At 45.9% G+C, this 17866-nt stretch overlaps 1 protein-coding gene across 7 annotated transcripts in view; it reads right to left on the bottom strand.

Moving 5' to 3' along the window:
- ANKRD52 (ankyrin repeat domain 52) overlaps nucleotides 1-17866 on the bottom strand; it is a 128980-nt gene that overhangs the window by 73688 nt on the left and 37426 nt on the right. For 4 of the 7 annotated variants that reach the window (XM_077297526.1, XM_077297528.1, XM_077297527.1 and 1 more), the window contains exons 3-9: nucleotides 11377-11455; nucleotides 4770-4840; nucleotides 3870-4070; nucleotides 1773-1860; nucleotides 1218-1360; nucleotides 871-1083; nucleotides 126-400 (exon numbers count right to left, since the gene is read on the bottom strand). In XM_077297526.1, the coding sequence (XP_077153641.1) occupies nucleotides 126-400; nucleotides 871-1083; nucleotides 1218-1360; nucleotides 1773-1860; nucleotides 3870-4070; nucleotides 4770-4840; nucleotides 11377-11455 (1070 nt within the window). The remainder of the gene's footprint in view (nucleotides 1-125; nucleotides 401-870; nucleotides 1084-1217; nucleotides 1361-1772; nucleotides 1861-3869; nucleotides 4071-4769; nucleotides 4841-11376; nucleotides 11456-17866) is intronic. The other 3 variants (XM_077297530.1, XM_077297532.1, XM_077297531.1) reach the window with 1 other exon arrangement.

Raw genomic sequence — 17866 nt, 5'->3', positions numbered from 1 at the left:
TCTCATCCACGTCACAGAGCGTACTGTGCCATCGACTATCTGTTGTGCTTTCAAGCAGAGCACTAAGAAGGAAACGTTCCTATTCTCCAGCTAGTCTACCTGACGGATGTCTCGGGCGACCTCACCTTGCAGTATCAGCACCATTTGTCATCAATGTACTTATTAGCAGCTCATGTCCATATCTAGCAGCAACATGCAGAGGAGTATTGCCATATTTATCAGCACAGTCAATTTCACCACCTGGGGAGAACATGGCAGAAGTAATGTCAGCTAATTGAGTATTACATAAGCAAATGGTGATGGGAATGATGGGAAACTTACCATTTTGAATTAAAATTTGGGAACGTGTAAATCTTCCATGTATGGCAGCCATGTGTAAGGGGCTCTTCCCTTCTTTACTCTGTACAAGTGAGGGAGAAAAAAAAAAAAAAGGTACTTTTAAAACATTTCTTAATCCACTTTCAGGACTTGAATCTGCGATTGCTTGTTCTATGCACTTCAACAGTGTTAATAATGGCCTGCGGATGCGCGTCACAAAAGTACCTATATGACAATCATGATGACCTTCAATACTGTCACAGGGGAACCGATGGGAGTCACTTCAGGTACAACGGTGATGGCTCCATTTAAGTGCCAGTGTCTGTGATTGACAGTGATGTCTACATAGTTAAACAGCAGTGATTGGGCTTTTCCCAGTTGCTGCAGTTCCAGGAAGATGCAGTGCGCAGTGGGGTCAGCTCTGAAGTCGCTTCGTGTGGACCCCAGTGGCGACAAACTATTTTATCCATGTGCATTTAGGGGTTAAATGCCTTTCTCCACCTGGACCCTTTTCACCTATTCAGCCCTCCCAAAACAAACTACAGCATGTACCTGGTAGTTGACATCAGCTCCATTGTTGACTAGCAGCTCCAGGCACAAAGCCCCATTTGTAGAAACGGCAGCAAAGTGCAGAGGAGTGAAGCCCTTCTCATTGGGCTGGTTGACATTGGAGCCATAGTTGACAAGTTCGTTGGCCACGGCATCCTGACCCATGTAACAGGCAATATGCAGGGCAGTGTTTCCAAAGCAATTGGGTTCATCGATCTGACAAGAAATGACAAATTAGCATTTTAGGCAGTCATTTCTTTTAATGTATTACATAAACATCTGTTCTAAAAAAAAAAAAAAAAAAAAAAAAAAAAAGATTTGGGCTATTTCAATATAAAAACATTTCTTACCTCCACACCGAGTTTTAACAAATACTTCACAATGTCTATCCTCCCTGTAGAAGCTGCCGCATGAAGGGGTGTATAACCGTGCTTATCTTTTGACATTGCATCAGCGCCCCAAGATATGAGCAGCTTTGTAATCTCCAGGTGTCCTAAACAGACAGTAAGAAATTATTATATTGATGAAGGTTTATCAAGTCATCAATGTGCCACCCATAAATCATGGGTAAATAATCAAATCTGGCAGCTTTTTTTGACTACCATTAGGTATTTTGTGGATGCTTGTGTCTTCCACGGTCATAAGAATTTAGGTATATGAAAAGCGAAGACTATAAAATATCTTGCCATCTAAACTTGGCAACGGCATGGTGTAGGGCTAAGCTATAACAGTGCTGACCTTATTTCAGCTATAAATCATTGATATTGCACTAGAAGGGTCCAATCTCTTGCCGATCAGTTGATTGTAACCTCAGAGCCAGGGGCTCATCAAACACCGAGGACGCCGCAATGCCATCAGTTCCATGCTGGTTCGTACATGCAATACTTAGAAGCAGCCATACGTACCAAGGTAAGATGCATACATGATGGGGTGCCGCTCCATTTTATCACAAATGCTGTGGTGTGCCCTTCTGTTTAAAAGCATTACCACAATCTGCAAAAAAAAAATATATATATAAATTTTTACATAATAAGACAGTAATTACGACAAGCGTGCCAAGATGTTATGCAAATGATTGTTTATTGTAGGCTTAAATTGTACCAAAATGTTAAGTCACCATCCAGTATGGACTAAAGTGAGCAGAGGCAGTTTCTCCTTTGGTTTGAAGATCCGCCCAACTCTTATTCACATTATGTAAGAAAAAACCGTGTAATAGATCGGATTGTTGGAAAGGGAGTCAATATGTTTATAATTCCTAAGCCAATAATGATAGGCAAGTGGTAGTGGGGCGCTTTAAGTCTTGTGCAAATATATTACTGTGGCCACAGACTTCACATTAGAGGGAAAATTAAAACTTATGGGGCCTGGCAAGCATTAGCCTACAGTGTCCAGAGGGCGGTGCCAGACCTGGCAAGTGCTCCAATTCTTCTCAGTAAACCATGCCCCCACCACTGAGGTGGGCACTACTGTTGAGCATTCATATTTTGCATGTGGCCGAGCAGATCCTCTCCCTGCTGTGGGTGATGGCCTCACTAACATGTACAATCAGTGAGTGTTATTGCCCACAGCAGGGAGACGACCACACATGCAGAAGGCTGAAGGCAGAAGGCGAAGCACATGTGCAAAATTGCAGTGCCTGTTAGAATAGTGATGCGGTCAATACAGACCAAAGACATAGTGTTAGGTAGGGTACAGGGATGACAGCGGGAACACTGGCCAGGACTGGGACAGCTGGTTATAGGATGCTTCGCCCCTCAGGTATATCCTGTTCATGACGCCAAGTTGAGTCACCTGCCAGGGCAGGGGGGTACTCGGTACCGGGTCCGGTACTTGAAGGGGACGTCACGGTGGCTGCGACTCGGTCCGTGGCCCTAGGCGCCCAAGTAAAGGGAAAGGTCTTTAAAAGGGAGTTTAAGAATAAAGTTTGTTCGTAACGCCACCTGTGGTAATCGGTCAGTAGGGCCCGACGATGCTTAAAGGGGTCCTCTGGGGTGATGGTATGGCAGCTGGATGGTATAACTTCCCACAGGTGAAGTAAATGTACCCGGGGGCGAACTGCTGGGGGCAAAACATCCAAATCCCAGGACTGCTAATCTATATAAGCAAACATACATATTTTCTCCACAATGCAGAGTCAATCTATGGCCACAACGGTATGTTTACCTTTAAGACTGCGTATTTGGGGATATTTTTTTTATGTTGCAGATTTTCTGCACCCATTGTGTAAGTTAGGTTACTTGCATTTTTGTCCATTGCATTCAAAGTAGTTTTTTTTGTATGCATTTTTGAAGCCCTGATTTGTCTCTCCTTGTTATGTCATGTTTTAAATAAAGCTGGCTTGTTTTTGATACTTCCTTGGCTTTGACAAAACTTTATTGCTACAATCCTGTTCCAATTACATATGGTTTCAGTGCGTTTTTCTGCACTGCATATGCACTAAAAACGTAAATGCAGATTTTCAGGAACAAATGCAGTTCTACAATATCCACAGGTAAAAGTCAGTCTACCAAGAGAAATTGGCATGTTTCACATTTCAAGACATGGGATTTCTATAAAACCCATTCACTTTGCAGGAACTAAGAAGCAGAGTTTTATGGACGGCAAAAATATGCAGCGTCAAGAACTTATGGTGGGAACTTAATCTTAAAGTCCCCAACCCTGTGTTTGTTGAATCCTCACAGCGTGCTGTGTGGGGGGGATTATCTGGTGACAGCAGCGAGACAGGGCTGACATGTGACCTCAGCTATACAATATGCATCCTTCCCACACTCCAACTAGACGAGCTTGACCTGGCTCAATATAAGTGAATTGAGTGAGACCGCCCGCGCATGTCTAGTTACGAGGTGGCCGTGAGTATGTATATTGCATACCTGAGGTCACATTACCACTCTGTCTCATCACTGAATCCTCACAGCACTCAGAATTCAACAGTCTGCATTTACATACACTGATTGCAGACGAGCACTTCAATGTGCTCACTGAAGACAGAGTATAAAACATACCTCAACACTGCCACTGAGCACAGCATGGTGAAGTACAGTACGTCCTGTCCGATCTGCAATATTGACGTTTTTCAGAGATCCAATCAAGGTTTCTGCACATTTAGTAGCTCTGTTAGCAGCTGCAGCATGTAGTGGCGTTTGCCAGTTCTTGTCCCGAGCGCTGACATCAGCAGAGTTCTTTATAAGAAGAGAGACTGCCCTCTGTAATAGACAAAAGCATCGTGTGTCACAGCAAGGGCAAAATTAGTTAGCAACTGTTAAAAAGAATTTATGTGGAACCTACTGAAAACCTACATATTTTGCTAGCTAACATGGAACTATATTACGTTCCTAAGAAACAATGTAATCTATAGTTGCATGATGTACAACAATTAAAAGGGGTTATTCAGTACAACCCAATTAATGGCCTAACCTTAAAATAGCCCTTCAGTATTAGCAGGGTACATGAAATGACGCTCCCTCCACCCCAGAGGGGGAATAGTGAATTAAGTGCTGCATCACCTTCATTGTTTACCAAAGTCCTGTACATCTTGAGTAGCACAGCGCCACCCAGCTGCCAAGGATGAAGCTGCTCTGAGCAGCAATATTAGGCACAGCCACTACTATCTGCAGGGGGCAGTATCAGGCGAACAATGAGGGGGACGCAATGCAAAGCCTCTCAATCCACTGGTGCCTATCAGATGCATAGGAAATAATTTGCTACCACCATATGTAGCTGTTCTCCAATCAGACTAATAAGGGGGTAGCCTAGCACTGTCACTGATTATCAATAACGCCCAAGATTACCTTAAGCAAAGTACCACAGAGCGAGGGAGAATGTCACACTCTGCATGCAAATGTCCAGAACTATAAAGAGGTAAATGTCACATTTCTACCAAGCAGAATTACAGGATAATGTACCTCATTTCGTGCAGCTGCAGCTCGGTGCAAGGGAGTAAGCCAGATTGAATCTTTTGCATTAACATTAGCACCTAAAGTCAGTGGGGGAAAGAAAATAGATGAAAAGTTACATTGAATGGAGAGAAACCAGAAGTGAAACATTACATAGATGGGTGCCATTGTAGGTTAGAAGTTCTGGTCTAAACTGTCACAAGCATGTACATGCATCAAATGTATACAATTCTGATCAAGAGCCAATAAATTATTATCTAGTGAAGAGAAAAAAAAAAACAGTAGCCAACAGAAGATGGCATAAAAAAGGTGCAATCATTTTAAAGCAGCACTCCCATCTATCTATATACACACACTAGATGGAGGCCCGATGCTATCGCATCAGGAGGGCGGTAATGTCGCGATAGGGGGAGGCTTTGCAGCGTTGAGAATCTCTCACCCCCCCCACCCGTGTGCTCACCCACCTATGCATCTCTCTCCACAGCAGACCCCCTCTCTCCACAGCAGACCCTCTGTCAGCTGCTCACATCCCTTCGCCGGTCACACATTCCCGACTCCCTGTGTCACCCTTCCGGCTCACATTACCACAGAATTCCCCTGCCATTCTCCCCAGCCTGTGCTTCTTCTCACTCGCCATGCTTCCCCCTGGCTACAGCTGGTGCCGGGCTCCAGATGGAGGCGGATACCGGGGAGGCTGCTGCCCGAGGCGGGAGGACCGGACTCTGAGGCCGCAGCTTCAATATGGAGGCCGCAAGCACAGTGACGTCACTGGGCTAGGACCGGAGGCGGGGCCGCGCGGGACAGGGAGGTGTCGAGTATGATGGCAGGATGCTAGGTCAGGGGGAGCTTAGATGGGCTGTGAGGAGATTGGGTTCACTACCACCAGACTCTGCAGCGACCACTGTCATGTGAGGGGTGTGCTCAGTGTGAGGTGTGCGGGGTGTGTGGTGTGCGCGGTGTCCCAGCAGCGGGGTGTCCGGCGATGACTGCACAAGGGCCTGGAACCACCAGCGGGTGCCATATTGGAATACCCATAACTTGGGTATTTCAATATGGCGGTCGGCATACTTCCGATGCGGCACGGTGGATTGTGGGATATATATATTTTTTCAACCAAGTGTATGTGTGCACGTGCATTCTATGTAGTGTGTGTGTGTATTAACCCCCTTCATCCCTGTTTTCACCTTCCTGACTGGGCCAAATTTTACAATTCTGACACTTTATGAGGTAATAACTCTGGAACGTTTCAATGGCTCCCACTGATTTGGAGATTGTTTTCTTGTGACATAGTACTTCATTAGAGTGGTAAAATTAATTTGAAACAAATTGCTTTTATTTGTGAAAATATCAAAAATATGGCAAATATTTGGAAAATTAAGCAATTTTCAAACTTTTGATTTTTATGTCCTTAACCCCTTTCTGCCATTGGACGTACTATTCCGTCCATGTGGGGTGGGCCCTACTTCCCAAGGATGGAATAGTACGTCCAGCGCGAACGGCCACGCTCACGGGGGGAGCGCGGCCAAGTGTCAGCTGACTATCGCAGCTGACATCCGGCACTATGTGCCAGGAGCAGTCACGGACCACCCCCTGGCACATTAACCCCCGGCACACTGCGATCAAACATGATCGCAGTGTTCCGGCGGTACAGGGAAGCATTGCGCAGGGAGGGGGCTCCCTGCGTGCTTCCCTGAGACAATCGGTACAAGGCAATGTGCTCACCTTGTACCGAGCGTCTCCTCCCTTCAAGCCCCGAATCCAAAATGGCCGTGGGGCTGCATCCGGGTCCTGCAGGGAGGTGGCTTCACAGCGCCTGCTCAGAGCAGGTGCCGGGAAGCCTGGAGCTGTGCACATCAGATCGTCGATCTGACACAGTGCACAGCAAAGTGTCAGATGAGCGATCTGTCACTTTACTGTGATGCCCCCCCAAAAGTTAAATGTTCATTTTTATTTAAACATTCCAAAAATTCCTGTGAAACACCTGAAGGGTTAATAAACTTCTTGAATGTGGTTTTGTGCACTTTGAGGGGTGCAGGTTTTAGAATGGTGTCACAATTGGGTATTTTCTTTCATATAGACCCCTCAAAATGACTTCAAATGAGATGTGGTCCCTAAAAAAAAAAATGGTGTTGTAAAAATGAGAAATTGCTGGTCAACTTTTAACCCTTATAACTCCCTAACAAAAAAAAAAAATTTGGTTCCAAAATTGTGCTGATGTAAAGTAGACATGTGGGAAATGTTACTTATTAAGTATTTTGTGTGACATATCTCTGTGATTTAATTGTATAAAAATTCAAAGTTGGAAAATTGCGAAATTTTCAAAATTTTCGCCAAATTTCAATTTTTTTCACAAATAAACGCAGGTAATATCTTACCACTATCATGAAGTACAATACGTCACGAGAAAACAATGTCAGAATCACCGGGATCCGTTGAAGCGTTCCAGAGTTATAACCTCAAAAAGGGACAGTGGTCAGAATTGTAAAAATTGACCTGGTCATTAACGTGCAAACCACCCTTGGAGGTAAAGGGGTTAAACCAGAGTTATGTCACACAAAATAGATAATGAACAACATTTCCCACGTGTCCACTTAATTTGTAAAACTTTTTTTTGGGGGGGAGGGGACCACACGACATTTCAAAATGACTGAGGGGCCTATAAGACATAAAATAACCAAAAGTGGCACCATTATAAAAACTGCACCTGTCAAGGTGTTCAAAACCACAAAGAAGTTTACTAATCCTTCAGATGCTTTACAAGAATTAATGGAATGTGGAAGGAAAAAATTACCATAAAACTTTTTTTTTTTTTTCTCAACAAAAATGTTACTTTAGACCCAAATTTTTATATTTGCGAAGGCAACAGGGAAAAATGGACCCCAAAATTTGTTGTGCAATTTCTCCCGAGTACACAGATATCCCATATGTTGGGGAAAACTACTGTTTTGGCGCACGGCAGAGCTTGGAAGGAAAGAAGTGCCATTTGACTTCTTGAAAGTAAAATTTGCTGGAATAATTAACGGATGGCATGTCGCATTTGGATAGCTCCTGATGTACATAAGCAGTGGAAATCGCTCACAAGTGACACCATATTGGAAACTAGACCCCTCAGGCAATGTATCTAGATGTGTGTGGGATCTTGAACACCCAGGTGCCTCACAAAAGTTTGTAATTTTGAACTATGAACATAAAAAAAAAACAAAAAAAAAAAAAAACAACAACATTGTGGCTACTTTTGAGGCACAGTGTAAAGCTCAGAAGGGATGAAGCGCCATATTGGAATTCAGATTTTGCTGGAATGGTTTGACGGTGCCATGTCACATTAGCAGATCCCCTGAGGTGCCACAACAGCAGCTCTTCGTAAGTGACATCATTTTACAAACTGCACCTCTCAATGAATTAACCTACGGGTGCAGTGATCATACTGACACCACGGGTGTGTCACAGAATTTTAACCATTGGGCAGTGAAAAAAAAGTAACATTTTGATCACCAAAATTTAGTTTTAGGACCAGATATTACATTTTCACACTGGCAAATGTGTAAAAATGACACCAAAATTTGTCCCACAATTTCTAATGAATGTGGCAATACCCCATATGTGGCTGTACAGTACTGCTTAGCCACACAGCGAGACTCAGAAGGGACAGAGCTCTATTTTCCTCCTACAGTGCAGATTTTACTAGAATAGTTTGTGGACTCCACATACAGAGAGCCCCCAAGTACAAGTAGTAAGCAGCAATGGATGTTGCTTGTTGCAGTCACCAGTACATTATGCCCAGCTCCTGCTTCTGGACACACACACACACGTAAATTAGGAGGACTGCCATCAGTACAGAAATGCCAAATGTGTGTAAATGTGGTTTAGGCACACAGTGCGGCTCAGATGGAAGGGGGCCATTTGGATTTGAGAGTGCAGAATTTAACACATTTCCAGAGCGTTTGTACTACCAATAACATGGAAGCCCCCTATATTTCCGTTAACAGATGACAGAGCTGAGTGGTGACTTGCTTTTTTTTGTGGATTGAGTTGAAGCTTTTGTTGGGAACATTTTACATATTTGGAATCACATTTTTACGGCGCTGTCACACACTAAAAGACGATTTCTGCATCGCCATATTTAGACAGCAATAATTTTTACATACCGTATTTTCCGGCGTATAAGACGACTTTTTAACCCCCGAAAATCTTCTTAAAAGTCGGGGGTCGTCTTATACGCCGGGAATCGTCTTGTACGCCGGTGTATATGGTGGGTGGGGAGGGGGAGTGATCCTGATGACGAGGGGGCGTCTCACAGGAAAGTGAGTAATCCCCATTACCTTATCCTAGCGGTGCAGCGTGGGGGTGTCAGTGCTGGGAGCGGCGGCGGCTGCTGTGTTCTGGTGCGGCGGCTCCTCTTCTGTGTGGGGCCTCTGTGCTGTGGGGTGGCGGCGGCAGCGGCGTATCTTTATCCAGTTGGGGCTCCTCCGGCATCTCCTTACCCTGGAGGCCCCGCCGCAACTCCATCGGTGCAATGTGGTGGCCTCCGGGAAAATGGCCGCTGCTCAGATTCAGATCTCGTGTCCCGAGATTTCGGGACGAGATCTGAATCTGAGCAGCGGCCATTTTCCCGGAGGCCACCGCATCGCACCTATTGAGCTGCCTCCGGGAAAATGGCCGCTGCATTGCACCGATGGAGTTGCGGCGGGGCCTCCAGGGCTAAGGAGATGCCGGAGGAGCCCCAACTGGATAAAGATATGCCGCCGCCACCGCCACCCCACAGCACAGAGGCCCCACACAGAAGAGGAGCCGCCGCACCAGAGCACAGCAGCCGCCGCACCAGAGCACAGCAGCCGCCGCCGCCACTCCCAGCACTGAGACCCCCACGCTGCACCGCTACGATAAGGTAATGGGAGATACTCACTTTGGCTACGTTCACATTTGCGGCCAGCGCCGCAGCGTCGGGCGCCGCAGCGGCGCCGCATGCGTCATGCGCCCCTATATTTAACATGGGGGCGCATGGACATGCGGCGCACTTGCGTTTTGCGCCGCATGCGTCGCTGCGGCGCCCGCGTCGGGGCGCAGAGGACGCAGCAAGTTGCATTTTTGCTGCGTCCAAATTCAATGAAAAAAATGACGCATGCGGCGCAAAACGCAGCGTTGTGCATGCGTTTTGCTGCGTTTTTGTTTGCGTTGTGCGCTGCGGCGCCGACGCTGCGGCGCACAACGCAAATGTGAACGTAGCCTTTCCTGTGAGACGCCCCCTCGTCATCAGGATCACTCCCCCCCCCCCAAAAGGCACATATTCACCGGCCCTATAAGACGACATAGGGTGTATAAGAAGACCCCCGACTTTTAAGAAGATTTTATATTTTAACTGGTAAAGTTGGGGGGTCGTCTTATACGCCCAGTCGTCTTATACGCCGGAAAATACGGTAATTCAGCTGAGTCATGTGAGGTCTTGTTTTTTGAGGGATGAGTTGCCGTTTTCATTGGTACCATGTTCTGGCACATTACATTTTTTGACCACTTTCTATTACGAATTTTGAGAGGCAGAATGAACAAAAAACAGCAATACTTGATTTTTTTTTTTTTTTTTATGGGGGTGTATTGCCTTTCCACATGTGCTAAAATTGATGAGTCAGCTTTGTTCTTCGGGTCAGTACGATTATATCGATACCACATTTATATAGTTTTAGCGCTTTTACACAAACACTTATTTTATTCCACTTTTTGGTTGGTGGTATGATAAAGCACAGTTTTTTTTTGGCCTCATTTTCTTAGTTATTTTAATGGTGTTCACTGAAGGAGATAACTAGTGGGACAGTTTTACAGCTCGGGTTGTTCTGGACGTGACTATAACAATTTCCCACTGACAGATCGCTGATCCAATACAGTGCAATGCTTCTGCACTGCAGGGCATTAGATCAGTGTCTGACACGCAAGGAGGAGGCATGTCAGCTTGTGCTCTGAGTATTAGCTGATGGGCCACCATCCTTGAGTGACCCCCATGGTCAACTTTCGGCCCGGAGTCACCATGGAGACCATGGGCATGAAACGATCGCATTGCCTTGTGCCAATGGGAGCACAGAGGGAGCTCTCTCCCTCTGTGATGTCGATGTCACTATTGACAGCGGCATCAGAGGGGTTAAACGTCCGATCGTGGGCCTTGCTGCTGGGTGTCCGCTCTCATATTGAGCCGACACCAGCATTTGATTGCGGCGACACTCACCATCAGCCCGCACAATCATGGTGCCGTATAACTACGTCAATTTGTGGGTTAATAAACTCACTTACCTCCATTTTCTCTATGACCCAACCATTCTGCTCCACTTCTCAGACGCATCACCTCAACTCCAACTAGCCGACTAACGCTATGCTCTTTGTGCAAGTCAGAAGTCTTTTTCAATGTAAGCCTACGGAGCCTCGTTGTGCCTTTCCTTAGGCTTACATTGTAAAAAGTCACTTCCCAGTCACACAGAACATCGTGAAACCCAGACAGCGGTGATGTTACTGAAGCGGAGGAGAATGGCGCTCATCTCCTAGAAGGTAGCCATTGCTGAATATGTTAATACACCAACTTTTTTTTTTTTTTTTTAATTAAAATAAATGGGAGGGTTTCTTTAATGCATCTTACCTGACTGTATTAATAGTTCCATAACCGGGATGTCTCCTAAGTAGGCAGCAGCATGCAGAGGGGTGCGTCTCTCTTGGTCCTGAGAAAATGGAGAATATAATTTGTTGTTTTTTTGTATCAAGAAAATTTTTGATTTTAAAACATTATACAGAAAGGAAAAACAGGATATCTAAATTAGAGTTGAGCAAATTTTTCAAAATTCGGCTCCAATTACGTACGATAGTTGGCGAATATTGTTTTTGCATTTTTCGCCGAACACAGCCGAATGTCATTGGAGTCAATGGGAGTAGAAATTACCGATTATGTTCGGAACCGATCAAACAAATTCGGCACAAACAGGGTACCAATAAAGCATGAATATGTAAAATTCAGGTTCGGGAACGGATTCCGAACATATTCACCCAACTCTAATCCAAATCAGAACATTTGAAACCCAACTCTTCCCTTCTCTCCCCTTTCAAACACCAGTCGTACTCGACCAAAACCCAAAATTATAGTACACATAGGAACATAATGTCCAAAACACCTACAACTTTTTTTTTTTTTTTTTTTTTTAACTCTTGTCAGAATCAGCATGCAGTCCAGGCATGCCGAGTATCTTTTAAGGCTCTTTACTACATTAAACAACTAAAAGTTATGGCCCTCCCCTAGGATACCTAAGTTTGCTCCAAAATGAAAAGTGCATATTTTGACAAACCCCTTTTCCAACCAAGATAAGAGATTTGAGGTTTCATGTATTCCCCGAGGGTTGGAGGTCTCTCCAATTTTTAGCAATTATGTTCATGGCGGTGAACAGCACACAATACTAATTTTCTCCACTTCTTCCATTAGCAACTCACTGACGTATCACAGAATACAAATCAGGGGGTCTTTATGCACTGTACATTCATAAGCCAGTTCTATAAGGTTAAGAACAACAACTCAAAGTGTATTCTATTGTGAGCAAGACCATAAGATATTAAATATTCCTGCTTCCTCCAAAGAACAGCGCAGGCAGTTAGAGCTGGGTCTGATGGCCATTTTGAACACCACCCCCAGTGATCTGTATACACCATGTATGACATACAACTGTGACAGTCTACCAGGTTCTCATAAACCAGGGGAAAATTTTGTGGACATCCTCCACGCTACTGTGCAATTAAACATCCAGGCAGGTAGAAGATAAAACTTGATGATTTCAGATTCTCAAAGCATTTCGAAGTCCAAAGGAGATGACATAGATCATATGTCATCTCCTTTGGACTTCGAAACGCTTTGAGAATCTGAATAAATCATCAAGCTTATTCTTCTAAGTCCAAAGGAGATGACATATGATCTATGTTATTATTATTTATTGTTATAGCGCCATTTATTCCATGGCGCTTTACATGTGAGGAGGGGTATACATAATAAAAGCAAGTACAATAATCTTAAAGAATACAAGTCATAACTGGTACAGGAGGAGTGAGGACCCTGCCCGCGAAGGCTCACAATCTACAAGTCATCTACTTTGGACTTCGAAACGCGTTGAGAATCTGAAATCATCAAGTTTTATCTTCTACCTGCCTGGATGTTTAATTGCACAGTAGCGTGGAGGATATCCACAAAATTTTCCCCTGGCTTATATGCGATAGGTCACTAGTCTGACCCGTGGATCTGCGGCAACTGTCGACCTACATGCCTTTTGACTAGATACATCAGGTGAGTGCAAACTGATCCTGTCTCTTGATATCTCCCTCGGATAAGACCCTATTTGCGCTTTATTTTCTCCTACAGTATTGGCACTATTAATTCACCGGCAGGTTCTCATAATGAGAGACTGGGGATATTCTCTAAAATAGAGGACCACTTGACCTCAGAAATGACCCTCAGCTCCAATTCTTACTTTTGTTTAACCCCTTCACGACCTTGGACGTATGGATAACTCATATCCTTAATGCGCACAGTGACCGCAGTCGCAGTGATCGCATCAAGGTGCCTGCTGAATATTGCAGCAGGGCATCCAGAGTAGTAGTGCCCCCCAAACTCACCACACAACCATTGTGACTGGAAAATCACAGCAATTTCAGTGTTTCAGGCAATGAAATTGCCTGAGACACTGATATCCAAGTGAAACTGAACCGCCACGCAAATATCCCAGGACAGCAAATGAACCAGCGCGCACCGTTACTGACGCTGTATGAACCTTACCCTCTGAAGATTAAGACCCACAGATTCCTGATTTTGTGGCACAATAAGGAATCAAATTTGAAACCACTGGCCTCAGAGAAATAGACTTTCAAAGTCTTTTTCTGAGGCTTTTGTAAACCTCATGGTCGCCCAGACAAATTTGTACGCCCAGCAATTTTGGCACAAAATTGTCCTTCATAATTTTCTAACAGGACCCCTGTAGACGCAGTAGAAATGTTGATGTTTTGGGGCCTTGTCCTTCGCAGGGGGTTATAGAAGAAGCCAGAGATTTGGCAATACTGGAGTGTTGAGGTTTTACACAACACCACATTTCCACATATCCATGTTCCGTAAATAATTTGAGGCAGTCCAAAAATGTTTGCATTACAGTGATAATGCACAATGTCCTCCATGAGATATCTACTTTGACAGACTTCTCAAAGTTAAGCAGGTCATTGATCACTTCAGCCAACAAATTTGCTAAGGTGCATGTTCCCCAAAGAGAAATCTGTGTGAATGAGTCCCTAATACATTTCAAGGGGAGGCCCAAATTCCGTCAATACCTGCCCAGTAAGAGTGCCAGGTATGGAATTTGGTACACCCACAAGTTTCGAGTTTATGAAGGGAAGGACACAGACTGAACCACCTAAATGTGCCCCTGTCTTAGGAGTGGGAAAATTGTGCGGCACTTGGTGCACCCACTTCTGGATCAAGATTATCACCTCTATGTAGATACATTTTATACCAGCATCCCACTGTTTAAGGCTTCTTTCACACTAGCGTCGGGCCGAGGTCCCCGACGCTAGCGTTGTCCCCGCCGCACAACGGGGGCAGCGGATGCATTTTTCCAGCGCATCCGCTGCCCCATTGTGAGGTGCGGGGAAGTGCGGGGAGGTGGGGGCGGAGTTCCGGCCGCACATGCGCGGTCGGAAAAAGCGGACCGTCGTGAGCAAAAAACGTTACATGTAGCATTTTTTGCTCCCGACGGTCCGCCACTGCACGACGCATTCGTCGCACGACGGGTGCGACGTGTAGCAATCCGTCACAATGCGTCGCTTCATGTTAATCAATGGCGAAAAAACGCATCCTGCAAACACTTTTGCAGGATGCGTTTTTTCGGCAAAACGACGCATTGTGACGGAATGCAGTTAACGCTAGTGTGAAAGTAGCCTAAGTCTCTCTCTGTGCAAGCTAGTGCAGAATGCGGTACTGTCCATAAAAATCAGAGAGGCCTCCCTAACACGCTAAATGGGCAGCTGCTCAAAAAGGGTGAGAGCAGAGCCAATTGTAGCGACAACGTGCTGGTGGTCAAGTGCAAGGAAAAGAGGGATGTCCTGTTCTAGACTACTATACTCTTTTTTTTTTATATCAAACTCAGGTCCATTTATTCCTGAGTGTGCCAATACCCTACATGTAAATCGGGAAATATTTTTCAGGCACGATGCAAAGCTAAGGAGGCAAGGAGCGCCAGATTTTACTGTTATGGATTGCAGGTGCCATGACCCACTGCAAGAGCCCATGAGGTGCCAGAACAGCAGAACCCCCCATAAGTGACCCCATTTTACAAATTACCGTTTTTTTCGGACCATATGATGCACCGAACCATAAGATGCAGCCAAAATTTTCACAAGGAAAATGGGGAAAAAATTAATGCATCAAATGGGGGTTCCGTCTTAGTCCTGAATTCAGCTTACCCGGGGGTGGATCACCAGCGCTGGTGAGTCAAAGGGGGCGTTTGGTGGACCGGCAACATGACCCAGAATGGTGCACAGGTTCGGCGGTGCGAGGGGGCTAAGGTGACATTTTGTGAAAGCCTGGAGCTCCTGCACATCCATTGCTGCGATGTGGTGGTCTCCGGGAAATCCCATCCCAGTGATGAAGGTTCGGCAGTGTGCGGTGGTGCTGTGGCCTCTGGAAATGGCCACCGGAAGAGGCGCATGTGCAGATTGAGATCTCGTTAGACGAGAGGTTGGAGCCGAGATCTCAATCTGCGCATGTGCCGCCTCCGGCAGCCCTTTCCCAGAGGCCACAGCATCGAGGCAATAGAAGTGCAGGGCCTTTGGACTTTCACAAAATGTCACCGGAGCCCACCCTGCTCCACCGAACCTGCCGCACCAGGCTGGGATGGGAGAGAGATCACCATCCTGCAGCATCGGAACACCGGAAGAATCGCCCAACCCTTAGGCTACGTTCACATGGCGTTAGGGCAATCCGTTTAGTGCTAGCGGATTGCGCTAACGCAATGTCTTTTTCGGGGCCGCGTTTAGGGGTCGTGTTAACGTCCCCGCTAGTGCAGATCCCCGATCTGCCACAGCGGGGAACGGACCTCGGGCGCGCCGCGGACGCTGCAAGCAGCGTCCGAGGCGCGTCACAAAAGAACGGCACATCGCTAGCGTGTGCCGAAACTGGCACGCGCTAGCGATGCGCTACAGGCGAAATTTACATTGCTGTCAATGGGTGCGCTAACGGACCCGTTGCACGGCGTTAATTGCGACATTTTCGCCGTGCAACGCTGTCCGTTAGCGATCACCCAATAACGCAATGTGAACCTAGCCTTACTGCCACCACACTAACTGTAAGTACATTCCACCTATAAGATGCACCCGCGTTTTCAACCACCATTTTTTTGGGGAAAAGTGCATCTTCTAGTCCGAAAAATACGGTATACTTCTCAATGAAATAATCTAGGGATGCAGTGAACATATTGATACAATCGGTGCATCACAGAATTTTATACCATTGGGCAGTGAAGACAAAATAACTACATTTTTACCACCAAAATTTAGTTTTAGCCCCAGATTTTACATTTTCACAAGAAGTGGGTAAAAATGTCACCAAAATTTGTCCCACAATATCTACTAAATGTGGCTGTACAGTACTACTTAGCCATGCGGAGAGACTCAGAAGGAACGGAGCGCTAATGTTCCTAGAACAGTTTGTGGACTCCATATACAGAGCAACTAATTGCTAGAAGAGCAGATTTCCCTCTCAAGTGATCCCATTTTGGAAATGTTACCACTTGGGGAATTCATCTACAGGTGTAGTGACTATCTGGACATGTTTATTTTTCCAGAAACAAGCAGCAGTGAATGTTGCAGAATGAAAATTGCAGACTGCTGCTATAGTGACCAGTATGTTGCAGTCACCAGTACGTTATGCCCAGCCCGTGCTTCTGGAGGCATGCACCAGTAAGTTAGGCGGGCTCTCATTGCTTCAGAAATACCAAAACGTGGATGCAATATGTGGTTTAGGTACACTGAGGGCTCAGAAGGGAGGGGCATTTATTTGGGAGCGGAGAATTTGCTGAATTTCTTTCGGCGGGTGAGGAGCTATTTCACTTTTCCAGAGCCTTTGTTCTACAAGTAACGTGTGAGGAGTGAGGGCTTGCTTTTTTGTGGATTGAGTTGAAGCTTTTATTGGGAATATTTTGCATAACATTTGGGATCACATTTATCAGGCGCTCTAAGGGTACTGTCACACAGTGCAATTTTGATCGCTACGACGGTACGATTCGTGACGTTCTAGCGATATCGTTACGATATCGCAGTGTCTGACACGCTACTGCGATCAGGGATCCTGCTGAGAATCGTACGTCGTAGCAGATCGTTTGGAACTTTCTTTCGTCGCTTGATCACCCGCTGACATCGCTGGATCGTTGTGTGTGACAGCGATCCAGCGATGTGTTCGCTTGTAACCAGGGTAAACATCGGGTAACTAAGCGCAGGGCCGCGCTTAGTAACCCGACGTTTACCCTGGTTACCAGCGTAAACGTATAAAAAACAAACAGTACATACTCACATTCCGGTGTCTGTCCTCCGGCGTCTCAGCTTCTCTGCACTGTGAGCGCCTGCCGGCCGGAAAGCGAACACAGCGGTGACGTCTGACGTCACCGCTCTGCTTTCTGGCTATGGTGCTTACACAGTGGAGAGAAGCAGAACGCCGGGGGACAGACACCGGAGTGTAAGTATGTACTGTTTGTTTTTACGTTTACGCTGGTAACCAGGGTAAACATCGGGTTACTAAGCGCGGCCCTGCGCTTAGTAACCCGATGTTTACCCTGGTTACCCGGGGACTTCGGCATCGCTCCAGCGCCGTGATTGCAACGTGTGACCGCAGTCTACGACGCTGGAGCGATAATCATACGACGCTGCGACGTCACGGATCGTGCCGTCGTAGCGATCAAAATTGCACTGTGTGACAGTACCCTATGCTGAGCATTTACTTTGGGATTACATCTAAATCTCTTAGTGACGTGATTCAGATGAAACCCCCGACGGATCCATTCACTATAATGAGGCAGCAGAGTTACTCTGGACTCCGTCTGGCCTCTGTTCAGAGGTGT

This window comes from Ranitomeya variabilis, chromosome 3, assembly GCF_051348905.1.
Source record: "Ranitomeya variabilis isolate aRanVar5 chromosome 3, aRanVar5.hap1, whole genome shotgun sequence".
NCBI lineage: Eukaryota > Metazoa > Chordata > Amphibia > Anura > Dendrobatidae > Ranitomeya > Ranitomeya variabilis.
The sequence above is the reverse complement of the archived record's forward strand: the minus strand, read 5'-3'. Positions and strand labels throughout refer to the sequence as shown.